This window comes from Fundulus heteroclitus, chromosome 12 (genome assembly GCF_011125445.2).
Source record: "Fundulus heteroclitus isolate FHET01 chromosome 12, MU-UCD_Fhet_4.1, whole genome shotgun sequence".
NCBI classification, from domain to species: Eukaryota; Metazoa; Chordata; class Actinopteri; order Cyprinodontiformes; family Fundulidae; genus Fundulus; species Fundulus heteroclitus.
In genome coordinates this window covers 35,054,794-35,082,731 of record NC_046372.1, presented here as the reverse complement: position 1 = coordinate 35,082,731, position 27,938 = coordinate 35,054,794, and the positions used below count along the sequence as shown (strand labels likewise).

The following is a 27,938-nucleotide window of genomic DNA, read 5'->3' as shown; positions in this document are numbered from 1 at the left end:
GCTGCTCAGACCTCCCTCTGCCTACGGCCCCCGGTGTCTGGATCACCTGTCACCAACAAGCTGTCACCAACAAGCTGAGTCCTAACTGCCCTCCCTCTGTCCGGTTGCCGCGTCCGGGTGGTAAGCTTACGTCTCCCAGGTCGTTTCCTCAGTGGTCCCTTTCAGTTATCTCGGATCCCGATCCGTTGTGCCCTCGTCCGCCTCGAGCGTCATCCCCTTCACCTCCAACAATAAAATCAAGAAATCTGATCTCTGCCTCCCAGTTTAATTCTGCATGTGGGCCAAACACTTAAAGCCAAACATGACAGTTTTTTTTTTTGTTTTTTTAAAAAAAACCTGAATTTCAGGAAATTTTACAGTTCACCTCAGTGAAAATAGACACTTGTAACCCTTTTTCTTAGGTCCCCATGTTGGCCCCACCTGTGGTTCTTTTGATATTCTCAACAGTGATCTGTGCAGAGCGAAGCCAACAACAGCTGGATCATGGTGAGGAAGACCAAGATGCCCTTGCAGATGGCGACGGCGACGACAGAATCTCCCCGGTGATCTGGGCGAACAAAGAGTTTGCCTTCCGCCTGTACAGGAAGTTGGCAGGTCATGCTGCCTCTAAAGGAGAGAACATCATGTTCTCTCCAGTTAGTGTTTCTGCTGCCTTGGCTGCTCTCTCTGTGGGGGCGCGGGGGAAAACCTACCAGCAGCTTTTCACTGGTCTGGGTTTCAACAGCTCCCAGCTGGCTCAGATGGATGTAGACCAGGCCTTTCGCACGTTCATTGGAAATATGGCGTCTCATGAGGACATCAGCCAAGGCACCGCTGTGTTTGTGGACAACCTTTTTCAGCCAAAAAGTGAGTTTATGCATGTCCTGAAGCAGTTCTATCATGCCGACAGCTTCAATGTTGACTTCACCAAACCTACAGAGAGCGCCGATACCATCAATGGGTATGTGTCGGGTGAAACCAACGGAAAGGTCTTCTTGCAAATGGTTGCTTTATTTTGGGTTTAATATGTGAACTATGTATGGAAATATGTCTGTTTTCAAACAGGAAACTGGGAAACCCAATTTGACCCAAAGCAGACCAAGCCAGATGTGTTCAAAATGGATGAAATTAATGAGGTTCAAATCCTCCTTCCCTGTAGGGCAGCTCAATGATGCATAATTTTTGTTTAGTGTCCAGTTAACCAATTAAAGCTCTCCTTCAACATGTTCCAGTCCAGATGATGAGAATGGAAGACGTTGTGGACACTTATTACAACCAGGCCCAGGCGCGGATCCAGGCGGGGGAGCGGGGGGCACGCGCACCCCCTTTTGGAGACCAAAAGTATTTTTTTAGAGACCGAAATTTTAAACATCCTTCATAGAATTAAGATTAATTTGTCACTCTCTGCCGCAACGGTCATCCCCATCTTGGATTCTTCTTGTTCTTCTTCTCTTTTTTTATGGTGGTTGGCAAACAACTTTTAGGTGCATTACCGCCACCTTCCAGATTGGAGTATGCATCAAACTTAATCTTTTATTCTCCCCACACTGGAAAACCACTTCAGAACCTTAAAACGCCTATATTGATCTCATTTTTTTTTAGAACTAATGCCTCATTGTTGTTTTTTTTATTTTATTTTATTTGTTTGTTTGTTATTTGTCTTTTCTGTTTGCTTTTGTCATTTCTGATTTATTGTTATCTTCTAATATGTGTGCCTTAAGATTGTAAAACCTAATTTCTTTATATTTGTACATGCCATGTGATATTGTACATTTGTTTAAATCTTTAATAAAAAAATATTCGCCCCACAGAAAAAAGGTATGATGATCGCTAGAAAATGTTGATAATGAGAAAACACGGGGTTCTCACAAGTTGTGTAAAGTTGTAAAGTAATGCAATTTTAGGGAAACTTTTTCAAGTAACGGGAAAGTTATAACAATTTTATTTTTGTTGCATGGTTTTTGAAAAATAATAAAAAAAAAGAGTGTAAAGTTAAAAAAAAATAGTGAACATTGACATGCATACAATAGTTATTGTTTAGTGTGTATTGTCTGGTCTAAACCTGTTGGTGCCACATGTGTTTTATTGTTAAAGCTAAGAATAGTCTCCTTTATGAAAACATACTAGGCTTAAAACTATCGTTTTTCTACCTCTGTGGTTCTCTTTTCAAGTTTGGTAATTTCTCCTTTGAGCTCTTGTATGGAGGATTCAAGTTTAGTCAGCGACTGCCTGGTCTGCTTGTGTCCGTCCCGATTTTCTTCCCTTAGTTTCTCCAATTCAGCTAGTATTTTAGACTTGTGGTTGCTAGGGCTATCACTTGCTGCGCCACTTGAGGTCTGCCTTAAAGTTAGTTGCCTCAAGTTTATGTTTTTGTCGCCCGTGAGATCCTGTTTTGAGCCTTTGCCTCTCAAACAACTTGCCATATTGAGTTTGTATAAATTTGCTGAGTTTTAAGTAGTTTTGTTAGGAAATTAGCAATTAGCCGGCGGAGCCTTGTTTTATGCTACTGTCTGCAGCATGACGTCACCGGAAGTCCCTTCCCTGAAATTCTAAGGATAACAAATATGAAGTGCTACCCAAACATTTCTATAATTCTTCACCTTCTGTTAGTTATACCTGTTACAAGTGATTCTGTGGAACGTGCTAACTCGGGCCTTAAAGCAGTAAATACTTTGCTAAGGTCGACTATGGGACAGGAAAGGTTTGTTGCTTTGCTACTTATGTATGTCCACAAGGACATTGTTGATGTCTAAATGAATGTCCACAAGGACGTTCATTTAGACATCAACAAAATCATAGACATATTTGCCCAGAAGCATACTAGAAGGTTGACATTTCTAAACCCATTATCATCGTCATCATAAAGTTGAAGGTGTTGTAGAAGAGAACAATATTATTTGTCAAGTCTTACAGTTCTATTATAGGCTTATGGCTTAACTTTACCGTACATGTTCATTGATTTAACTTACTTTAAACTTGTTTTTTCTCTCAACATAGTTTATCTTGTTAAAATATATTCAAAACTCCTTTATCACTTGAACCATACCAAACTGTTCTTAAGTCCTTGGGACTTTTTATCTAATTTTCTGTATAAATATAATTTCTGGAAATAAAGAACATTTTTGTTTGATTAATTGTTGATAAGGATCATTTTTTTCTTCAAACTACTTTTTAACCTTGTGCATGCTGTAAAAACCAAGAGATTTTGGCTTAAAAATCCTTTTTCAATTATAATAATGTAATCTTGCTAATTCCACTTATTTTCATCAATTAAAGTGATTATCAATTTAAAAAAAAACCCTTAGATGAATAATTAGGGTAGTGTGGAAGAGTAAAGATGGCATTCTATGGTCATTTAGCCTCACATTGTCTTGACATGACCCTTACAGGTGCACCCCCCTATGAAAGATCCTGGATCCGCCCCTGAGGCCATTGCCACATCTGTCCTCCACCTTCCCTTCAACAACTCCCACTACATTCTGCTGCTGTTGCCTGATCACATGGACACACTGGAGAATAGGGATGTGAATCGAAAACTGGTTCCTGTTCAGAACCGGTTCCGTGTGTTCCAATTCCATGGCACCGTTTGGCAGCTTGCTTAACGATTCTCTTATCGATTCCAGGCAACACCAGAGCTGGGCAGCACGACTTACGTCATGTTTTTTACACAAGTTGCGCACACTGCATTCAGTAAACAAGTGCGATGTGACCAGGCGTAAGTCTAGAAAAGCAAAACAACAAATACGTTTGTGGTGATTTAATGAATTTAGAAAATAAAAGCATAAATTGTCGTCTCGATCACTGTGTATGGGGGCGGCCATTATTGCCTGACATCACATCCTGTGACGTAATGTTGCGTTAAGGCACTGCGCTCTACAACAACAATTGTTTCTGATTTCGAGAGGACTTCACCATTGAAATTCACGAGAGCTATTGTTGAAGCAACAATGCCCACGTGGATGGCCGTTGGATGTTCCAATACAATCCAATCGGGTAAAAGTGAAAACCTTGAGATTCATGATCCACCACGGGCTGTTTTGTTGCATTGCCAACTTGCCATCGAACTTCTGGCCAGAGAGAAAACACGTCATCTGTAGCCAACATTTCGAAGAAGAATGTCTTCAAGATGACATGAGAGCGAGACTTTTCGGTAGATTTTTCTTTTTTATAATGTAGAATTTGCCGGGATATTTGTTTACCCGACCAGAGGGGCGGAGTGATATGACACACTTTGATAGAATGCTCACTGTTGCGAAGCCCACTTATTTTATGCGACTTTGGTCTTATTTTTTCTAAAGTCGCTTGTAAATTTCATGAGTTGTGGGGGTGCAGTTTTTTGGGCTTGTTTCTGAAAGTGAAGTCACTTGTTTAGGCTCTAAGCTAAGTGGCGCTGAAATATCCCTCCGCCTCATAACGCACTGCAGCTCATCCTGACAGGAACAGAGAATGAACTCAGAAGGAGCCGCTCTGCCCGTATTTTCTGCAGTTTACAGTTGCAATAACTGATGATAACTGCTGGAAGTAGATTAGGCGGTGCAGATCACCATTTTGAGCAGAGATTGGTTCTAAAGAAGAGTTTTATACTCTTCTTATAACATTGCAGAACCCAACCTATAAACCGTATTTTAATGTTTATTTTTTGTCTTTTTATGCCTCTAAAATGAAATTAGTATTACTTAGTATTACTTTAAATTTAAATGCTTAATACTATGTCTATTTTAATTTCCCCAAATTAGAAACGATAAGAGAATCCATAAGGCATCGAATCGTTTCACAGAATCGATAAGGGAATCGGAATTGTGAAAATCTTATCAATTCCCAACTCTACTGGAGAACGACATCAGTCCTGCTCATGTCACTAAATGGCTGGAATGTATGAAAGCAAGGTTAGGGGAATCTACACTTATCTGTTCCTTTCAGATCAGTGCTTAAAATAACATTTTTATTTCCTATTTTCCAAGAAAAAAGGAAGTACAGGATCTTGTTCCCAAGTTTTCCATGAAGACCTCCTACAAGCTGAATGACGTGCTGACTGAAATGGGAATGGCAGACATGTTTGGGGATCGTGCTGATCTCACTGCAGACGGACAGAAACTGCTTGTGTCTGAGGTAAAGAGTGGGAGAGGAAGAAAATATTTTCCTTTTTATTGGGATGAACAGTTTTGCACTCTCTGCTTTCATTGTGCTGTAAAGGTTGTACACCAAGCGACCCTGGACGTTGACGAGGCCGGAGCCACTGCTGCAGCTGCTACTGGTGTCGGTATCATGGTCTACTCCCTCTCCCAAACCCCAGAGCTGAAGTTCAACCGTCCTTTCATGGTGATGATCATCAAGTGCCAGACAAACATTTTCTTCACGGGCAAGATCGTCAACCCGAACCTCTGAGGGAGGAATCGCAACTGTGTCATTGCACATTTAATAAAAACTTAATTTGGGACATCTTGCTATAATCATTGTTTATTGGGATCACTTTTTTCTTGTCATTTTTAGAGAATTACAGGATTGAAAGCAAGTGTTAAAGTTAACTGGTTGTCACTTTGGAGTTCTGAAAATGTTAAGCCTTACTTACAAACCTAAAGTGATGGCAACATGCAAAGTGAACTTTAGATGTTTAACAGACTATTCAATGCTACACGGTATTAATGGACACCTAATGATGTGTATTTGAAATATTTGCTTTTAAAAGAAAAATTAGAATGCCTTTTCTTCAATAGAAAATCATGGAAGCTGGGGCAGCATGATGTTGGGGAAACGTGCAATACTAGTGAATAGTTTAACAATAGGACTTGTGCAAAATAATTTTTAAACTGGAAATGTTCTGAATCGTGTCATGGCAAACAGACCCAAGACGATGAGTACTTTATCCCTCAGTCAGCCATGGGGGTGTAATTGCCCTCAAACATTTTCTTCATGGGCAAGATCGTCAACCCGAACCTCTGAGGGAGGAATCAGCAGGAAAGCAGATGGGTTAAATTCGGGAGCAGAAGTCCGCTTGCTAATGAAAAGACGGGGGTCTGTTAGGGGCTTTCCAGGGACAGTTATCAAGTGACGGTCCAGGTTCTGAGATCAGAGAGGCAGAGATCCAGTAAAGGTACCAACGGGGAGATCAAAGGGCCTAATCCAGGTCCGGTAACTAATTGGCTCAGAGGCAGCAGAGATTAGGCAGGCTCGGTACTCACAGACAAAACGGGGTCGGGCAACAGGTAGGCAGTCCAGGATGGGCAGATTCAGATGTCAGGTACACAGGCTGGCAGACAGAATTAGATCAAGGGATAGGCAGGCTCGGTAACAGAAGGCTGGCTCAGGTCAGATCAACAGACAGGCAGGCAGAACAAGAACGCTGGAAAGCTTGCACGGACAGCTTGAGACACTCTAGCACTGGCAGCTGATCTGTGCGGAGTTTATATGGAGATGAGAGCAGGTGAAACCAGTGATGACTAATTGCAGTGAAGGTGAAGTTGAGCAGGTGTGTTGAATTGAAGATCAGGCCAGCACCAGTGATGAGATTGTTACATTGCTGCACTGCAGACGTAGTTTGACTTAAAATAATTCCGCCTCCACTGCAGCTTAGCAAAACGTACAAAAATGCAGGCATCTGCAATAAAACACCAATTTAAAAAGCTCAATGCTACTAATATTAGACATGGTTTTGTGATGAAATGCTGCAAATGTGATTCAAAACCAGCTGCCAGATTCTGCGGGGGTTCCTTGAGAATCTAAGGACACTTAACATGGACAAAGGCCTTCAGTTCATTGTTTTGTTCAACCATTTTTTTCAAATGTAACATGTTTAAACAGAGTTCCAGTCAGGAAACTATGGTGAAAAAGGTTTTTGGACCTTCTGAAATTTAGCGCAGGAATCCTCTTTTTGGAGGTTTTCCTCTATAGGAGGGGGTGAAGGGAAGAACCAGAACTCCATCCATTTTCTGACCCGCTTAATCCCTCATGTAGTCACGCAGGTTGCTGGTGCCTATCTCCAGTGCCCACTGGGCGAGAAGCGGGGTACGAACCAGAACTCGTTGGAAATAAATATTCTTTCTGGCTTGGAAATGCCTTGGGATCCACATCAATGAGCTCAAGATGGCACTGGGGAGAGGGATGTCTCGGTTTCCCTCCTGCATCTGATAAAGAATAAACAAAAGGCGATGGATTTGAGGGTAGTTGTATCATTTTCTTCCACTTTACACTTGTACACTACTTTGTGCTGGACTTTTTCAGGAGGCCCTAATAAAACACATTGATGTTTGGGGTTCAACATGACAAAGTTTGAAAAAGGTTGAGGGGTAAATAGTCTTGCAAAGCAATGCAAAAGTAAAGATAGGACACTGATGATAATCATAAGGAACAGGTGAGTAAATGTAGAAACTAATAGAATAAGTTTACTCAGACTCCCCCTGTAGTAACATAACTTTGAGTAAAAAAAGGCCCCAGCAATAAGGTGGAGACATTAAATATTTTACAAGTGATAAAGAGAGCAGCAGATCTATTAACCCTTTAAAAGGCCAGTAAATAATGTATTGTCTGATACATTATAATAGACTTGGCGAATGGCAAATGGTGAAGTAATTTTTTTTTCTCAACCCAAGTTGACTAAAATCACACTTTTGAACCTTTTGAAACCTAACCAGGGGAATTCTGGGAAAGACAGCTCTTTGTTCAGCCAGAATAAATCTTTCTCCAAACAACAGGGACAGCTATTAGTGAAACTATGAATGTTTTTTATTGATGGCTCTTCAAGGCTCTTAAAATCAATACCAAAGTGAACAGGCACCCAATATAAATCTGCTGAAACTGGGATGATGAGGTCATGCCTTCTGGTACCTGCTAAAAGACGTCAAACATTAGTTCAGTACTGACTGCCGGTGAAAATTTCCCAGCCCTAATTAAAAGGAGTTGCAGTTGTCTAATTGCTCGAATGGCCCTCAGCGGCTGGATTAAGCAGGAGGCTTGAGGCAGAGACAAGGTGCAGACCAACCAGGAGTTTGTTCACCATCATTTAACAGGTACACAAACAGGAAAAAAGGTTTCAGCAGCAACTCCCAAGGATCTTCACTGGCAGCCTTTTGTGATCTACCACACCCCCGGGTTAAAAGACCAGCTATGAAACGGGGAAAACAAAGAACATATGTGAGCTAACAAACATCTACACACCGACTAAACATCCAATACTTTATTTAACAAATTTTATCTGACACTTAGAAATATCTAAAAACCCATCTTAATTCCCAATTTAAATCCATATTATTAAACCTTAAAGTGCACTGTTTAAGTCCCCCTCCTCAGTCAATAAGTGGACCCTTCCAGAACCTTTAAAAAGGTGCTCAGGCCCCCAGGGAATCATCTTGGGACAACTTGACATCATCTTCTTCATCCGTCCCAGTTTGGAAGCCTTTTCACTGACTGCTGGAGAGGAGGTGGCCGACCACTAAAGGAGTGAGAAGAATATATTGAATTTTAAAGGCAGTTTCATTTTTGGTATATTGTAGATTGTGAAAGAGTTGGCTAGTAGTAACGACTGGGTTTCAGAGGATGAATATATGAATGTAGTAATAGTGGAGAATAAGAGAGGAGGAGGAAAGTAAAAGTTTAATAATGGAACAGCGTATAGGAGACAGGCTTTTGAGGATGAGGAAGAAAGAACTGAAGTAAGAAATTAATGTTGGAAGATTTCAAAGTCATTCTTAAATTTAATGAGGAGCCAGAAATGGTTGGAATACATCCTATTAAAGTTTATCAACTGGATTAAAGAAAGAGCTTGGAGATGTAGCATTAGCCAAAGTTTTGTGATGGAAGTTTGCTTATTTGTAAAAAGTGATTTTGGGGAGTGACTTTAGGGATTCCTGCGAGGGAAAGGGCTGACGAGTTTCAGAAAGTAATAAAATGAGAAGTTGCTGGCATTAAACAACTATAGGCTTCAAGGAATAGAGAAAAAGTGGGTAGCACTTTTATTTTTTTTTTAAAGATAAATACTCCCTGAGCAGTTGCCTTTCAGATGCTACAAGTGTCCAAGATATAGCCACACAAGGGCAAACCAAAGGTGTGGTAGATTTGAGGGTGAACATCTTTATGGTTAATGTGGAAGTAATCCTGTAAAATGTTATAACTGTGGAGGAAGTCACTCTGCAGAAAATATATTTAGACTTGTACAACAAGGCAGGCTATAAGAGAAAGGAAAATTGCAAAATTTGCTCCATAACAAATTGAAGGAAGAAATTATTGTTCAAATTTGTAAACCTGGAACAATCGTAATTTAACAGGAAATCATAGATCAATGGCTCTCACATCTTCTTTTGGTAAAACGATGGGGGTGGGGGGGGGGGAGACTATAATTGACAGACTAGTATATTTATTAGAGATTAAGCAGAAATTGAAATGTTATCAGTTTAGATTTAAAAGTACTTTAAACCCAGCTATGTTTAGAACATTAAATTAGATTAGCTCAATTTGAATAGCTTTTTTTCTCTACATCTACAATATTTCTAGCATAGCAGTTCCAATTTTATATAGGCCACACAAGTGATTTCAATATGAAAAGGAAGAACTGAAAAGCATATGTTCCCTTTAAGATGTGTAAGATTTTGAGATTTTTTTTTCAAGAAATCTTAATCAATCTTATTTAACTGGAAATAGTTAAAAAAAGTTAAGCAATTGAGCGATTAAACTGTTTTTTTTTTTAAGTTTAACCACAGTTCAAACACTATTTTAAAAAAAAAAAAAACCTGACATTCAAGTATTTTTCCATTTAATTTCAACATGTTTTCTAGCAAAAAATATTATTTTTCATAATCATCTGAATTTTCTCTTGGGACGTGGAATGTCACCTCTCTGGTGGGGAAGGAGCCTGAGCTCGTGTGCGAGGTTGAGAGGTTCCGACTAGAGATAGTCAGACTCACCTCAACGCACCGCTCTGGCTCTGGAACCAGTCTCCTTGAGAGGGGCTGGACATTCTTCCACTCTGGCGTTGCCCCTGGTGAGAGGCGCCGAGCTGGGGTGGGCATACTTGTTGCTCGGGCGTGGGAAGAGTTCGGAGAGGCCATGGAGAAAGACTTCCATACGGCTTCGAAGCGATTCTGGTCCACTATCCGGCGTCTTAGGAGGGGGAAACAGTGCGGTATCAACATTGTTTATAGTGGGGGTAGTGTGCTGCTGACCTCGACACGGGACGTCGTGCACCGGTGGGCGGAATACTTGGAAGACCTCCTTAATCCCATCAACACGTCTTCCATTGCGGAAGCAGAGCCTGAGGTCGGGTTCTCCCATCTCTGGTGCTGAGGTTGCCGAGGTTGTTAAAAAGCTCCTCGGTGGCAAGGCTCGGGGGGTGGATGAGATTCGCCCTTAGTACCTTAAGGCTCTGGATGTTGTGGGGCTGTGTTGGTTAACGTGGCTCTGCAGCATTGCATGGACATCGGGGGCAGTTCCCCTGTTTTGGCAGACTGAGGTGGTGGTTCCCCTATTTAAAAAGGGGGACCGGAGAGTGTGTTCCAACTACAGAGGAATCACACTCTTCAGCCTCCCTGGTAATGTCTATTTGGGGGTTCTGGAAAGGAGGGTCCATCGGATAGTGGAATCTCGGAGTCAGGAAGAGCAGTGTGGTTTTCGTCCTGGCCGTGGAACACTGGATCAGCTCTACACCCTCAGCAGGATTCTGGAGGGGGCATGGGAGTTTGCCCAACCAGTCTACATGTGTTTTGTGGATCTGGAGAAGGCATTCGACCGTGTCCCCCAAGGGATCCTGTGGGGGGTACTCCGGGAGTATGGAGTACCGGGCCTTTTAATAAATAAGGGCTGTCAGGTCTCTGTACGACCGGTGTCAGAGTCTGGTCCGCATTGCCGGCAGTAAGTCGGACTTGTTTCCAGTGAGAGTTGGACTCCACCAAGGTTGCCCTTTGTCACCGATTCTGTTCATAACTTTTATGGACAGAATTTCTAGGCGCAGCCAAGGTGTTGACGGGATCCGTTTTGGTGGCCTTAGGATTGCGTCTCTGCTATTTGTGGATGACGTTGGTCCTATTGGCTTCATCAGGGCGTGATCTACAGCTCTCACTGGAGCGGTTCGCAGCCGAGTGTGAAGCGGCCAGGATGAAAATCAGTGCCTCCAAATCCGAGACCATGGTCTTGAACCGGAAAAGGGTAGAGTGCCTTCTCTGGGTTGGGGAGGATGTGCTGCCCCCAGTGGAGGAGTTCAAGTATCTTGGGGTTTTGTTCACGAATGAGGGGAAGATGGAGCGGGAGATCGACAGGCGGATTGGTGCAGCGTCTGCTGTGAACCGGGCGCTGTACCGATCGGTTGTGGTGAAGAGAGAGCTGAGCCAAAAGGCGAAGCTCTCGATTTACCGGTCGATCTACGTTCCTACCCTCATCTATGGTCACGAGCTTTGGGTCGTGACCGAAAGAACGAGATCCCGGATACAAGCGGCCGAAATTAGTTTTCTCTGTAGTGTGTCTGGGCTCTCCCTTAGAGATAGGGTGAGGAGCTCAGTCATCCGGGGAGGACTCAGAGTAGAGCCGCTGCTCCTCCACGTCGAGAGGAGCCAGTTGAGGTGGCTCGGGCATCTGGTCAGGATGCCTCCTGGACGCCTCCCTGGTGAGGTGTTCCGGGCACGTCCCACCGGGAAGAGGCCCAGGGGAAGACCCAGGACACGCTGGAGGGACTATGTCTCCCAGCTGGCCTGGGAACACCTTGGGTTTCCTCCGGAGGAGCTGGCCCAAGTGGCTGGGGAGAGGGACGTCTGGGCCTCCCTACTGAAGCTGCTACCCCGACCCCGGATAAGCGGAAGAAAACGGACGGACGGATAAACATCTGAATTGTGATACGTGTCAAAGTGGATGAAACCAAAATGTCTTAGGGATACATGATTTTCATAAGAACCCTTAATAATCATTGGTACAAATAAGCATTAAGAGATTTTATATTGTACTATAAAATATGGTAAAATGTGCATTGTTCATTTGTTGTTTTTTGTACTTTTTTTGAATCCTTTCCAAACCGCAATGCCATGATTGGGAGCGACTGGTCCACTGTTACACAGCTGAAATGTAGAACAAATAAGAAGTTTGGAAAAAGAATAAACAAAATCAATGTTCACCTGATCGTTGATATAAACAGAGGCTCTTTCCCCTCCAGCCTGTAATAAGAGGGACAAACTGAGTTGCAGCCAGTAAGTGGTTCACACATTTTATAGAAAACAAATGCTCTTCGTGTTTAAAGTATATGTTGAAATCCTTTTACAGAACATGAGAGGTGTTTTAATTACATGTTAGCTCTTTCATTTAAAATCCAGCTGTAAGAAAGCCTGTTTTTTTTTTTTTGAAATTGTGTCAGATCTGACGCATGATTAAAATAAATGAATCACTTTGATCAAGATGGCTGTCTATATGGAAAACTGATATATTTTTATGGAGCAAACAAAGACTTGTATATTAATCTAGAACCTGTAGAACCAACTTAGTAGGTTTTGAGATTTCACCAGGTCTATGTGCAACAACACATATTGTGTAAGCAGAACAAACAGCACTTTTGACTTTTTGTTTCAGTTCATGATGCAAGTACCCCTGGCTCTCTGGATCTTATCAGCAGTGGTCTGTGTAGGAAGAAGCCATCATCACATAGGGCACGGTGAGGAGGCCCAAGGCCCCGCTGGAGATGGCAGTGACAACAAAATGTCACTGGTGACCTCGGCAAACAAAGAGTTTGCATTCCGTCTGTACACGAAGTTGGCGGATCATGCATCCTCCAAGGGCAAAAACATCTTCTTCTCTCCGGTTAGCATCTCCACTGCCTTGGCTGCTCTGATGGTGGGGGCCCGGGGGGAGACTCACCAACAGCTTTTAAGAGGGATGGGCTTCAGCAGCTCCCAGCTGGCTCAGACAGATGTAGACCAGGCCTTTCGTACACTCCTTGCAAACAAAGCATCTCATGAGGACCTCAGCCAAGGCACCGCCGTGTTCATGAACAACAGCTTCAAGGCAAACCCTGAGTTCCTGGATGTCCTGAAGCAGTCCTATTCTGCCGAGGGCTTCAATGTTGACTTTGCCAACACCACAGAGAGCGCCGATACCATCAATCAGTATGTATCGGGTAAGACTAATGGGAAGATAGACAAGCTGGTAAAAAGCCTGGATCCAAGAACAGTCATGTATCTCCTCAGCTACATCTACTACAAAGGTAAATGGTCTTGTACGATGAGATCTCTCTCCTCTTTCATTGTGAAGTCATTTTTTTAGGTGACATGATTGTCTTCACTCGAACAGGTAAATGGGAAACTCCGTTTAATCCTCGATACACCTTTGAGGGCAGGTTCAGAGTGGACAAAAGCAATGAGGTTCAAAGTCATACATCCAAACAGGCGGAGCAGATATGAGACATCTTTTATACTTTTTTCCAACCAACTAACTGTCCATCTTTCATTCTCCAGGTTCAAGTCCAGATGATGAACATGCAAGACGATGTTAATACTTATGATGACCAGGCCATCAACACAAAAGTCCTCCACCTGCCTTTCAACAACTCATACTCCATGCTGCTGCTCCTACCTGATGATATGGCAGTGCTGGAGCGCAATATCTCCCCCGCACATGTTACTAAATGGTTGAAGTGGACGAAGTCAGAGTAAAGAAATTCTACATTACGTACCAATTAATGTTTTTTTCCAAGTCATGATTGATGAGTGCTTAAAATTGTGTGTGTGTTTTCTTTTTAGAACATACAAGATATTTGTTCCCAAGTTTTCCATCAAGACCTCCTACGAACTGAATGATGTGCTGACTGGAATGGGAATGGCAGACATGTTTGGGGATCGTGCAAATCTGAGCGGCATTGCAGACTGCCTGTTTGTCTCTAAGGTAAAAAGGCAGCAAATGAGGGGAAAAATGTCTTTGCTCAGGTTCTGTTGACATGTTTGACCCGCTCTGCTTTGATTGTGCTGTAAAGGTGGTGCACCAAGCCACGCTGGATGTTGATGAGGCCGGAGCCACAGCTGCAGCAGCCACCGGTATCGAAATGACGCTATATTCCTACATCGAGTACCCAGAGTTGTGGTTCAACCGTCCTTTCATGGTGATCATCACTGAGCGAGTTCCAGAAAACATTCTCTTCATTGGCAAGATTGTCAACCCAAACCTCTGAGGGAAGAGATCCCATCTTTGTTAGTACAGACTAATACAAATAAAATACTTTGTGTGGTGTATTGTTCTCACTGCATACAAAGATGAGATGCATTAACATTTGTATTTTCTGCTCCTGAATAAAGAAATGTCCTAAAATAAATGCAACACAAAGCCAAACTGTCTGCATGACATCTGATTGAATTAAAAGGATTTGATAAATAGTGATCACTGGGAAATTTACAACAGAAAAACTCAACAGGGTACGTTTACCTGGACTTGCAAGGCAAACCCTTTTTTTGGCAAATTTATTTAGTGATCATTTTAGTGTAGGTTATGTAAAAGGACCGGCTTTTTGGTCCAGTTCTCTTTTCCCTTGCTTTCTGATGAAGACTCCCTGCCTTAGCTCTCCTAATTCCCTAAAAGGTTTTATTATTTAATGTGTTGGTTTTATTTAAAAAGGGAAAAGTACGACTTTGATTAAAAAAGTGAGCAACGGAAGTGCATGATAAAGCAAAGTGCACCCTTTTCAGTAAGGTTATACCTGAGGCTGCTGCTGTGCACAAAAAACTTGTGGTGTAATGTTTAATGTTTAATGCAGGGGTGTCAACCTCATTTTGGTTTAGGGGCCGCATTCAGTTTAATCTAATCTCAAGAGGGCCACACGAGTAAACTCATTGCAAGATTAAATAGAACTAATAAATGTGGACTTATTGTTGATTTTTATATTAAGTTAATTTCACTTTTACACAATATATTATGAATAACCTCAGCGTTTTTCAGAAAATTATGTGCAATTTCAACAATACTTTTACTCAGTTAAACATTTACTTGTGCATTATGCATAAGAACTGATCACAGTGATTATACAATGTTGAAAAACATTTATTCACTTTTTTTGGAACTTAAAAACACTGTCCTGCATGACAAAATACATCAAACAGATAAAAATTAAGAAATGATTTGAATTTTTCCACACCTGAAGCTTAATCTGCTAATTAAAACACAACGCCCCTCATGGACAATATAGGAACTGCATATTTTCAATTAAACGAAGTACATGTTTTTTTCAATAATTGTTTTATCATTCTCTTCCTTTTATCTTGTCCACTTGTGAAAGTCAAATCTGATGGCCGGATCCGGCCCGCGGGCCGTATGTTTGACACCCCTGGTCTAATGTTTAATGATTTACAATAGAAAACCACAAAGTGCTAAAACTCACCAAAATCCATTGAAATTTAACTTTGTTTAGTTTTATTCAACCTTTGGGAGCATCAAACCTGAAGTTTTTTTTCACAAGTTTGAAAGTTTATGGTTTACAAAACAGAATCACTTTTAGCATTCATACAATAATGTAACACACCCCATAATGATGAAAATAACCTCAGTCAGGCGTAAAGGTAGTAACAGGAAATCATAGGTCAATGGCTCTTACATTTTTCATTTAAAATATAGCTCTACAATGAAACAATTGCTTTGAGATGGTGGAAAAAAATGGTCACTGGGAAATTTACAACAAAAGGACTCAACAGTGTACGTTTACCTGGACTTGCAAAGCAAACCCTTTTTCAGGCAAAAGTTTATTTAGCAATTGTTTTAGTGTAGGTTATGTAAAAGGACCGTCTGTTTGGTCCAGTTCCCTTTTCCCTTGCTTTCTGTTGACTCCCTGCCTTAGCTCTCCTAAGTCACAGATTATCATACTAAAGGTCAAAAAAGAAGGTCAATTCTTTCAAACTAAGCGTGGTACACCCCACATGTGTACCAAATTATACACCGGATGACAATACAACAGGGTGATGTCTGCGCGCTCAATGCTTGGGCAGGAAGAGAGGCAGACAGAGAAGATGATGGATGGGCTAAGAGACATGAGCCGGCACCAAGCAGGAGTCCAATCAGTTTCATCAATGTTTTAGTCACAGTAAGTTCTTACTATCTGTTAACCATCTAATCTTTAAATTCCAGCCAGCTTTGTTTTCTAGAGAGAAAACCCATCCTACCCAGTAAGATTTGTCATTTGCCCACCTACTGATCTGGTTCTGAATACCGATGAGAGATACCGTGCCAATGCAACGCCTATGTCAGATGATGAGTCGGTGCCTCCCTGGAGTGAAACTTTGAGGCTGGATCAACAATGACTGCAACAAAACACCGGGCCTTTGAGAGACAGTGAGAAACGTGGGTCCTTAATAAACGAGTGGCACTCTGAACAGTCCTTCTCATTTCCCATTGGAATACCTCTAAGTAGTTAGAGTATATTTATGTGTGATTTAATAGGTTTATGCCTTATGTCTTCATTGGATTATTCACAAAAGTCTAATCCTTAATGAGATAATTATTGTGGTTCAAGAATATAGTCTAATTGTTTAACTTTTGATTAAAATGGTAGCACTGATTCTGACAATTATTATATTTTTATGATATGGTATATGATATATACCTTTCGTTCATTTATGTTAAGGATGGATTTAATTCTCCATGGCAAAGTGAATTTGCTCCATAGGATAATTGTTTTGCAGATGAGTGATACTTTTTTTACGAGCCATTGTTTTATTAAATATTACAATTGAGGAGCCAATTAGTTCCTACTAGGTGGTAATCTAGTGTTTTCGAGGCCTTAACCCTCCTCTACACACATGTTCTAAAGATAGCGAGCAAGAAATTGCAGCTGCAGCCTTGATTAACACACCTGAGTCAGGTTTTCCTCTTTAAAGAGCAGATGTCTGCAGGGAAGTAGGTGAGCGAGACTTCATGAGACAGGTTAATACTGACTTGGTCTTCAAAGTCTTTAGTTACTGTTAGTGAGTAGTGGTTTGGAGATTTGCATTGTGTGACAAAAAAAAAAGAATGTAATTTATGTGTAAATGTGAGAAAACAGTTTCTATAGGGTTGAGACCCAGCATTGTGAAAAGTTAAATTACCGCTCATTTAGCTGCTATTGCACTACGCGCTGCAGTGCTATTGTTGGTCTATCCTTGAATATGTATATCGCACAGAAATCTCTCTTAAACCAAGCTTTCTCTTCTTGCCCCCCCCCCCCCCCGCCCAACTAGAATAGTCACTTTGTGTGTGTGTGTGTGTGTGTTTGTTTTTTCTTTTTTTAAACCTGAATTTAAGGAAATGTTACCGTTCACCTCAGTGAAAATACACACTTGTAACCCTTTTTCTTAGGTCACCATGTTGGCCCCACCTGTGGTTCTTTTGATATTCTCAACAGTGATCTGTGCAGAGCGAAGCCAACAACAGCCAGATCATGCTGAGGAAGACCAAGATGCCCTTGCAGATGGCGACAGCGACGACAGAATCTCCCCGGTGATCTGGGCAAACAAAGAGTTTGCCTTCCGCCTGTACAGGAAGTTGGCAGGTCATGCTGCCTCTAAAGGAGAGAACATCAAGTTCTCTCCAGTTAGTGTTTCTGCTGCCTTGGCTGCTCTCTCTGTGGGGGCGCGGGGGGAAACCCACCAGCAGCTTTTCAGCAGCTGAGTTTATGCATGTCCTGAAGCAGTTCTATTATGCCGACAGCTTCAATGTTGACTTCACCAAACCTACAGAGAGCGCCGATACCATCAACGGGTATGTGTCAGGTAAAACCAACAGAAAGATAAACAAACTGGTTGAAAGCCTGGATTCAACCACGGTCATGTATCTCCTCAGCTACATCTACTTCAAAGGTAGGTCTTCTTGCTAATGGTTGCTTTATTTTGGCTTTAATATGTGAACTATGTATGCAAATGTGTCTGTTTTCAAACAGGATACTGGGAAACCCAATTTTACCCAAAGCAGACCAAGCCAGAAGTGTTCAGAATGGATGAAATTAATTAGGTTCAAATCCTCCTTCCCTGTAAGGCAGCTAAACACATGCAATATTTTTGTTTGGTGTCCAGTTAACCAATTAAAGCTCTCCTTCATCAGATTCCAGTCCAGATGATGAGAATGGAAGACGTTGTGGACACTTATTACGACCAGGCCATTGCCACATCTGTCCTCCACCTTCCCTTCAACAACTCCTACTCCATGTTACTGTTGTTGCCTGATCACATGGACACACTGGAGAACGACATCAGTCCTGCTCATGTCACTGAATGGCTGGAATGTATGAAAGCAAGGTTAGGGGAATCTACACTTGTCTGTTCTTTTCAGATCAGTGCTTAAAATAAGATTTTTATTTCCTATTTTCCAAAAAAAAAGGAAGTACAAGGATCTTTGTTCCCAAGTTTTCCATCAACACCTCCTACAAGCTGAATGACGTGCTGATTGAAATGGGAATGGCAGACATGTTTGGGGATCGTGCTGATCTCAGCGGCATTGCAGACGGACAGAAACTGCTTGTGTCTGAGGTAAAGAGTGGGAGAGGAAGAAAATATTTTCCTTTTTATTGGGATGAACAGTTTTGCACTCTCTGCTTTCATTGTGCTGTAAAGGTTGTACACCAAGCGATCCTGGATGTTGACGAGGCCGGAGCCACTGCTGCAGCTGCTACTGGTGTTGGTATCATGGTCTACTCCCTCTCCCAAACCCCAGAGCTGAAGTTCAGCCATCCTTTCATGGTGATGATCATCAAGTGCCAGACAAACATTTTCTTCATGGGCAAGATCGTCAACCCGAACCTCTGAGGGAGAAATTGCAGCTTTGTCATTGCACATTTAATAAAAACTTAATTTGGGACATCTTGCTATAACCATTGTTTATTGGGATCGCTTTTTTCATGTCATTTTTAGAGAATTACAGGACTGAAAGCAAGTGTTAAAGTTAACTGGTTGTCACTTTGGAGTTCTGAAAATGTTAAGCCTTACTTAAAAACCTAAAGTGATGGCAACATGCAAAGTGAACTTAAGATTTTTAACACACTATTCAATGCTACATGGTATTAATGGACACCTAATTGTCATGATTTGGATTTGGTTATGGATTTTGTTTATTTGATCAACTACTTCACTCTCCTGCCTTAAGTTCAGTTTCTATTTTAGGTTCTGTCTTAGTGTTTGATTTTGTTTTAGGTTATAAGTTTATCCGGCCTGCTCAGTCCATTTCTGTCACCAGTCTAAACTCAGTTCACCTGCCAGCATTCTTTTGTCTTCCTGTTACTCCCCTTCACCAGTCACCATCCAATCGGCTTCAGTTTTACTCCCAAGCACTTCCCTGTTCCCGATTAGCTCCACCCATGTCACTAATTAGTTTCACTCCATTCACCTGATCACTCCCTTTCTTATACCTGCCTCTGCCCCCTGCAATCTGCCACATCATTGTTTGTCTTTACAAACCTTTGGTGAGTTTTGTCCAGCATCCATAATGTCTGTTGATATTACCCAATTGCCTTTTTGACGTCTGAGCCATCCTGAACCTGTTTTTCCCTGCCCTGTCTGTCTGCCTACCCGTTTTTCTGACCTGGACCTCCCTGGTGATATTCTGAGTTTGCCTTACCCCGATCTGTACTTCTGCTTGTTTTTGGATTGCTTCTTGTGTACCGGATTTTTGACTGTTATTCTGACCACCGAGCCTGCTTGTCCCTGCATTGTGAAGAACACCTCCATTAAACCTTCTTTAATCATACCTACTTTTTGTCTGGCTGAATACTGGGTCCCCTGTCTCTCGTTCGTGACAGAATGATCTGGCCAAACATGGACCCATCGGCCGACAAACAGTGGCGGTCTGTTGTGAAGAATTCGATTTCTCAGTTGGAGTCAGGCGTGCGGGAGTTGCTTTTCCGCCTAGGTTGCCAGGTCCCCCCTGAAGCCTGTAGGCCGGGGCCTCCTGAAGCCTGTAGGCCGGTGCCTCCTGAAGCCTGTAGGCCGGTGCCTCCTGAAGCCTGTAGGCCGGTGCCTCCTGAAGCCTGTAGCCCGGGGCCTCCTGAAGCCTGTAGCCCGGGGCCTCCTGAAGCCTGTAGCCCGGGGCCTCCTGAAGCCTGTAGCCCGGGACCTCCTGAAGCCTGTAGCCAGGCCCCGTCTGAACCTGAAGCCTGTAGCCCGGGGCCTGCATCCCCTGAACTCTGTAGCCAGGCGCCTCCTGAACTCTGTAGCCAGGCGCCTCCTGAACTCTGTAGCCAGGCGCCTCTTCTAGCTCGTAGTCCGGCACCAGGTTATGCTCTCTCTCTCTCAAGGCGTCGGGTCCGGTTCCGACGCCGGCCTCCGAAAGACCTGCTCCGACGCCGGCCTCCGAAAGCCCTGCTTGCTTCGTCGACTCCGCCCTCGAAGGGCCCTGCTTGCTTCGTCGACTCCGCCCTCCAAGGGCCCTGCTCTGTAGCCAGGCACCGGACATACCGACACGCCGGGGCCACATCATTGTTTGTTTCTGCCATGTCCATGGGTGAGTTTTTGCCAGCATTCCCTGTACTGTGTTTATCCTCCCTTATCTGATTGCCTGCTTTTTTGCCTTGGACTGTTTTTTACCACAAGCTTTGTTTTTGTCCTGCCCTTCATTTTTGCCTGCCTGTCTTGGTTTCTGCTCACAACATCTGTTTTTGGAAAAATAAACCTTCTTAAAACGTACCTCTGCTTGTCTGGTTGAATACTGGGTCCATCTGTCTCTAGTTCTTGACAGAATGATGTGGCCATAACCAGACCCATCGCTAGACAAGTACGTTGTTTTTTTTGTTTTTTTTTGTACTCTCCTCTTTTTCTTTTTTTCCACCATATTCCGACCAAAGGAAAATCAGGCTATATGGGAGAGGGTATTTGCTCAGGTGGAATTACTTCAAAGGCTGAGCAGAAAGCCTGAGAGGTTGGACATGGAGGCGATCCGGGCGGAGATCCCGTTCATCCTCCGTGAAGGACTTCATCCCCTGCCTATTCCCCGCCTGGTCCCTGCCTCACAACTTCGCCTAGCAGCGCCCAGCCGGGTTTCCCCTGTGCCACCCAGCAGTAGTCCAGCAGCTGCATCACACGCCACGGCCCCAGTCTACGTGGGTGTGGAGCACGCTGCGCCGCCGGGCACAGAGGTTCCTGCCGTGCACGCCACAGCCCAAGTCTGCGTGGGTGCGCTCACTGCTGCTGCCTGTGCGGAGACGGTGCATGTCGGAGCATTGGGCACAGAGGTTCCTGTTGCACACACCACGGCCCGAGTCTGCGTGGGTGTGCATGTTTCAAGACCTCTGGCCTTCGCCGATGTCCCACCTCAGCCTGGGGCTTCTGACTCACCGGAGCTCCGGGACGTCCGCCGGAGAACCTGAGACGCCGGGGCCGTGTTCCGGGACGTCCGCCGGAGAACCTGAGACGCCGGGGCCGTGCTCCGGGACGTCCGCCGGAGAACCTGACACGCCGGGGCCGTCCTCCAAGACGTCCGCCAGACTTTTTGTTCTTAGAGATTTTTTTATTTTTTTTGAAACATTTTCGGTTTGTTTTTCACCCGTGCGCCCTGTTGGGTTTGTTTTTTTTTTGTTCTTGGTTTGTGTTTGGACATTTGTTCATAACAAATACCTACTTTTTGTCTGGCTGAATACTGGGTCCCCTGTCTCTCGTTCGTGACACCTAATGATGTGTATTTGAAATATTTGCTTTTAAAAGAAAAATTAGAATGCCTTTTCTTCAATAGAAAATGGTGGAAATTGGGGCAGCATGATGTTGGGGAAACGTGCAATACTAGTGAATAGTTTGTTAACAATAGGACTTGTGCAAAATAATTTTTAAACTGGAAATGTTCTGAACTTGTGTCATAGCAAACCGACCCAAGACGATGAGTACTTTATCCCTCAGTCAGCCATGGGGGTGTAATTGCCATTCAATATTTCCATCACTTCTGGTGTGTGTGTGTGTTTTTAAAAGGCATTGAAAACTTGTTTCCTAATGTCTTGATCACATTACCACCTCTTAACTGTCTCAAAGTTTTTATTTTGGCCTGAAACATTTTTTTAGATGTAGACTTAGATCTACAATGCATATTTAAGTATTTCTTAATACTTATGTTAATCCAAGCTGTTGTGGGATATGGATGCTGCTTAGTGTGATATAGAGAGAACTCTGCAATGTATTGTGCAGACCTAGCTATAAAACGCCAGCCAAGCTGCCAAAATGTTCTGTTGTATTAGCAAGTTAGATAGAAACGCTGCTGTGATTGAAACTTCCTGAGTTATAATACAATAGCAAAAGTTCCAAAGGCATGCAGTGTTCAAAATATTTATAGAAGGAAATCATATGAAAAATGTAAGATTTAATTGGTAGGCTTTCAAACTTGCCTGAATCTGGAGAGATTGTTGTCATGACCATTTTGGCAGTCTGTGCATAAGTGTCTTTATTACTTTCAGCAAATTTAGTAAACTGTATTCTTTTTGCATCCATGGGATTTTTTTCTTAAACTACTCCACTCCTTTATGCTCAGTCTCTTATAGTTATGGGCATTTGTAACCTTGAAGTCTTAGTTGGATCTGGGCAAATGTGTAAATTCTTAACTAATTTGAATAATTATTTATTGTTTGATACATTTTAATAGACTTGGCGAATTGCAAATGGTGAAGTAATTTTTTTTCTCAACCCAAGTTGACAAAAATCACACTTTTGAACCTTTTGAAACCTAACCAGGGGAAATCTGGGAAAGACAGCTCTTTGTTCAGCCAGAATAAATCTTTATCCAAACAACAGGGACAGCTATTAGTAAAACTATGAATGTTTTTTATTGATGGCTCTCAAAGGCTCTTAAAATCAATACCAAAGTGAACAGGCACCAAATATAAATTAGCTATAACCGGGATGATGAGGTCATGCCTTCTTGTGCCTGCCTCTCTGCCTGTTCGGTTGCTTTTTTCTTTGCTCTCTGCTTGCTTGCATTTTCCTGCCTTTTACTTTTTATCTCCTTTTTATCTCTTAACCTAAACCACAGAAAGTTGGATTTAGTTTTTATTTATTTATTTTCTTTTACTTATTTTTTTATTTTGATTTTGAAAAGATGCCTTCCTTCAACACAATGGACTTTGACAAGCTTTTACAGAAGATAGCTGTTATGGAACTGAAAATCTGTCGACTTGAAGTGAATTATGATGTAAACGCCGCGCATGGAAATGAACAAATGGAACAAACAGTTCCCTGAGGAAAATGAGAATCCCTGGACCACTCTGGGTGCAAGACCAAAGGATCAACGAACCCCACGCCTAGACAAAGAAAACTGGCCGAGACTACAGAGAGATGTCCCAGGACAAGGGAAACAACAGCGGGCTGTTCTCAAAACAAATGATAGGAGTAAACCTGCTGGAAATGCTGGAATTCCGTTACTAAACAGATTTGCTCCGCTCCAAAATGTGACCCAGGAGGACAAAAACCAGAGGTATGTCAACGATTTTCGTTCTAAGACATCAGAGAAAAGACATGCCACAGGGCCAAGGACCCTGATATTATGCAATGGTTCTGTAAGGGGGATTAAACATTTCTGTAACAAGAAAAATACAGAGGTGTTGATTCATAACGATCTGAACAGTGGCCTGATGTCTGATTTAACAGACATCCTTCAGACAGACCTTCCAAGGGTCTTGAAAAAACGTCCGACCTTGGAAAACCTCATAATACAAGCTGAAGCCCTGAGCGACGTCACCCACATAAGAAAATCAGAAGTATTAAAAGAGGCCTCACGCACCCGCTAACTGCGGAGAAGAGATTTTTTCCAGAATTCTGATGCTAAACAAATGGCTGGAAAAAACATGCAAAGAAACAACTGTAACCTTCATAGACAACTTTAACATCTTCTGGGAAAGAAGACATCTGTTCAACAGAGATTGTTTCTCTCTAAATAGGTCAGGTGCAAAACGACTGATTTCAAACATCTTCTATTCTGTGAACCATGCTCCATCAGCTTTGTTCCAAAACAAAGTACATCCAGTGCCAAAACAAATGATAAGCCCAGTGCAGCCCGAACAAGCCAAGATAAAGATGGCCAGAAAGATGACACAGAATGAGGCGTTGTCAGAGCTACAGGACGATTCATCCCAGATCTCAGCAGGACAAAGAGAGGACCAAGAACCTCCATCGTCACAAACACCGGTCCAGACTGGACCCGCCTCCCCTTCTTCTCCACAAAGCCCAGAAGTTCCTTTTCTGGAATTTTCTCATAACATGAACAAAGTATTTAAGATTGGCCTACAGATGACATCCTCTCCACATAGCCATTCTGCTGTGAATAAACCAGGATTCTCCAAAGGCCTCAGAGCCTCAGATCCTCCTCCTGCACGTATCACAGAACACTCTGGTACTGAGGAACTCCAAATTACTTTGCTGTGATACAGATTGGCCCCTGGCCACACGTTTATCAGACATGACAGTTCCCAGCATCAGCCGGGGCCTTTCGCCGGAGATTATGGAATATCTGTGATAATACATGGCAGAAATAAGAAAAACAAAAGGATAAACAGGAACAAATACTTAAAAATCATAAACTGTCAGATGCAACCTGTCACAGAGACATCATCAACCACTAAGTCATATAAACTGGGTTTATTAAATATTAGATCTCTGTCAGGAAGATCCCTTTTAATTAATGACTTCATTATTGACAATAATCTTGATGTAATGTTTTTAACAGAAACATGGCTGCATGAATTTAGTGAAGCAGCTATACTAATGGAGTCAACACCTCCAAACTACAATTTTCTTTGTGAGAGCAGACAGCAAAGGAAAGGTGGAGGAGTAGCAACATTGTTTAATGATTCACTAAAGTGTAAAAAGGTGTTTTTAGGAAAATTTGACTCTTTTGAACATTTGGCTCTCCAGGTAAAGAGCCCGGTACGAACTATGTTTCTGAATGTTTACAGGCCTCCTAAGTCCACATCAAACTTTTTTAACGATTTTAGTGACCTGCTGTCTGTGATATGTGTTGATTATGACTGTTTAATTATTGTGGGAGATTTCAACTTTCACGTTGACAACCCTGAAGACAGAAGTGCAAAAGAACTGTGTGACACACTTAGAAACTTTGGTTTAAGTCAACATGTTAAACAGCCAACACACAAACAGGGACATATTTTAGACTTGATCATCACTAAAGGTCTAAAAATTTCACAGGTCAATGTAACGGATGTTGCCCTATCTGATCACTTTTCTGTTACCTTTGAAAGCATCATTTCCAGTGACTCATTTAGCCAAAGGGATATCGTAGGAAAACGGACCTTTAAAGACAATGCCGCGGAAACTTTTATTCAAGCTTACTCTGATACTTCAACCTTGGGCTGCAACTCAGTAGATGAGCTAGTAGATAACTTTCAGTCTAAAGTCTCAAGCATCATTGACTGCATTGCTCCAGTTAAAGTGAAAGTTCTTTCCGGGAAGAAAAAAATCTCCGTGGAGAAATGCTCCATCAGTTAGAAGTGAAAAAAGGGAATGTCGTAAAGCTGAACGCAGGTGGAGAAAGAACAGACTCCAGGCTTTCTACCAGCTTGTCTATTCTGTTAGAGCGTCTGGAGAACTGGGTCGGCCTCTCTGGTACAGCTCTCCACTGGTTTAAATCCTACTTAAAGGACAGGGACTTTTTTTGTGTCAGTAGGTAACTTTACATCCCAGACGACAAAAATCACATGTGGAGTTCCCCAAGGGTCCATCCTGGGTCCCCTCCTGTTCAATATCTACATGCTCCCTCTTGCTCAGATAATAAAAAATAACAACATCAGCTACCGAAACTATGCAGACGACACACAGCTCAACATCACCATGTCACCAGATGACTATGAACCAGTTCAGGCACTGAGTAAATGCCTAGAAGAAATCAATATGTGGATGTGCCAAAATTTTCTTCAATTGAATAAAAACAGAACAGAAGTAATAATTTTTGGACCAATAGAGGATAGATCAAAAGTTAGCACGCAGCTTCAGTCGCTTCAGCTAAAAACCACTAATCAGGCCAGAAATCTGGGAGTAGTGATGGACTCAGACCTGAACCTCCAAAAGCATCTAAAGACAATTACAAGGTCAGCTTTCTATCACCTGAGGAACATTTCTAGGATTAAAGGACTGATGTCTCAGCAGGATCTGGAAAAACTAATCCATGCGTTTATATTTAGTAGAATAGATTACTGCAACGGTGTTTTCACAGGTCTGCCTAAAAAGTGGATCAGACAGCTGCAGCTGATCCAGAACGCTGCTGCCCGCGTCCTCACTAAGAGTAAGAAAGTAGAGAACATAACCCCAGTTCTAAAGTCCTTACACTGGCTCCCTATATCTCAGAGAATAGACTTTAAAATACTTCTGTTAGTCTATAAATCCTTAAATGGCTTAGCTCCTAAATACATCACAGACTTGTTATCAGTGTATCAACCATCCAGACCACTAAGGTCTTCTGGCTCCAGCCTTCTCTGCATACCTAGAACACGAACCAAACACGGAGAAGCAGCATTTAGTTCCTATGCTCCACTTATCTGGAACGAACTTCCAGAAAACTATAAAAGTGCTGAAAGCCTGAGTTCCTTTAAATCAAGATTAAAAACACATTTGTTTAAAATTGCCTTTGAATGTTCAAGTTAAAATGTTTTACTGTTTTCAAATGTTCTTTTTTTGTTTCTACACTATCCCTACTTGCTTTTATTGTTTTTTTCCCCTATATTTTAATCATGTAAAGCACTTTGCATTGTCTCTGTACTGAATTGTGCTATATAAATGAATTTGCCTTGCCTTGCCATTCCTTGTACCTGCTAAAAGACGCGAAGCATTAGTTCTGCACTGACTGCAGGTATAAATTTCCCAACCCTAATTAAAAGGAGTTGCAGTTGTCTAATTGCTCGAATGGCCCTCAGCGTCTGGATTAAACAGGAGGCTTGAGGCGGAGACAAGTTTCAGACCAACCAGGAGTTTGTTCACCATCTTTTAACAGGTACACAAAAGGGAAAAAAAAGGTTTCAGCAGCAACTCCCAAGGATCTTTACTGGCAGCCTTTTGTGATCTGCCACACCCCCGGGTTAAAAGACCTGCATTGAAACGGAGAAAACAAAGAACATATGTGAGCTAACAAACATCTACAAACCGACTAAGCATCCAATACTTTATTTAACAAATATTATCTGACACTTAGAAATATCTAAAAATTCATTTCAATTCCCAATTTAAATCCATTTTATTAAACCTTAAAGTGCACTCTTTAAGTTCCCCCTTCTCAGTCAATAAGTGGACCCTTCCAGAACCTTTAAAAGGTGCTCAGGCCCCCCAGGGAATCATCTTGGGACAACTTGACATCATCGTCTTCATCCGTCCCAGTTTGGAAGCCTTTTCACTGACTGCTGGAGAGGAGGTGGCCGACCACTAAAAGAGTGAGAAGAATATATTGAATTTTAAAGGCAGTTTCATTTTTGGTATATTGTAGATTGTGAAAGAGTTGGCTAGTAGTAACGACTGGGTTTCAGAGGATGAATATATGGATGTAGTGATAGTGGAGAATAAGAGAGGAGGAGGAAAGTAAAAGTTTAATAATAGAACAGCGTATAGGAGACAGGCTTTTGAGGATGAGGAAGAAAGAACTGAAATAAGAAATTAATGTTGGAAGATTTCAAAGTCATTCTTAAATTCAATGAGGAGCCAGAGCACCTAAAAAGTTTTTTAAATTTAAACCACAGTGCAAACACTGTTTTAAAAAACCCTGACGTTCAAGTATTTTTCCATCTTTATTTCAACATATTTTGTAGCAAAAAATATTATTTTGTATAAACATCTGAATTGTGATATATGTCAAAGTGGACGAAACAAAAATGTTTTAGGGATACATGATTTTCATAAGAACCCTTAACAATCATTGGTACAAATAAGCATTAAGAGATTTTATATTGTACCATAAAATATGGTAAAATGTGCATTGTTCACTTGTTGTTTTTTTGTGCTTTTATTGAAACCTTTCCAAACTGCAATGCCATGATTGGTAGCGACTGGTCCACTGTTACACAGCTGAAATGTAGAACAAATAAGAAG

General features: G+C 42.1%; 2 protein-coding genes and 1 pseudogene across 2 annotated transcripts in view; all 3 read left to right on the top strand.

Annotated features, from left to right (window-relative positions):
• The first annotated feature begins 374 nt into the window (after positions 1 to 374).
• On the top strand, positions 375 to 5,575 carry LOC118565012 (annotated as a pseudogene).
• A 6,763-nt stretch (positions 5,576 to 12,338) lies between these two features.
• LOC118564993 (serpin A3-5-like) lies at positions 12,339 to 14,262 on the top strand. Its single transcript, XM_036144509.1, has 5 exons — positions 12,339 to 13,144; positions 13,231 to 13,301; positions 13,395 to 13,588; positions 13,680 to 13,821; positions 13,910 to 14,262. Exons 1-5 carry the CDS (start codon positions 12,454 to 12,456, stop codon positions 14,102 to 14,104), a joined length of 1,293 nt encoding a protein of 430 aa, XP_036000402.1. The 5' UTR covers positions 12,339 to 12,453; the 3' UTR covers positions 14,105 to 14,262.
• A 3,730-nt stretch (positions 14,263 to 17,992) lies between these two features.
• Positions 17,993 to 27,938, top strand: part of LOC118564989 (serine protease inhibitor A3K-like) — a 30,840-nt gene continuing 20,894 nt past the window's right edge. Inside the window, exons 1-2 of the mRNA XM_036144502.1 lie at positions 17,993 to 18,185; positions 18,268 to 18,416. Of these exons, the coding sequence (XP_036000395.1) occupies positions 18,339 to 18,416 (78 nt within the window). The 5' untranslated portion in view covers positions 17,993 to 18,185; positions 18,268 to 18,338. The remainder of the gene's footprint in view (positions 18,186 to 18,267; positions 18,417 to 27,938) is intronic.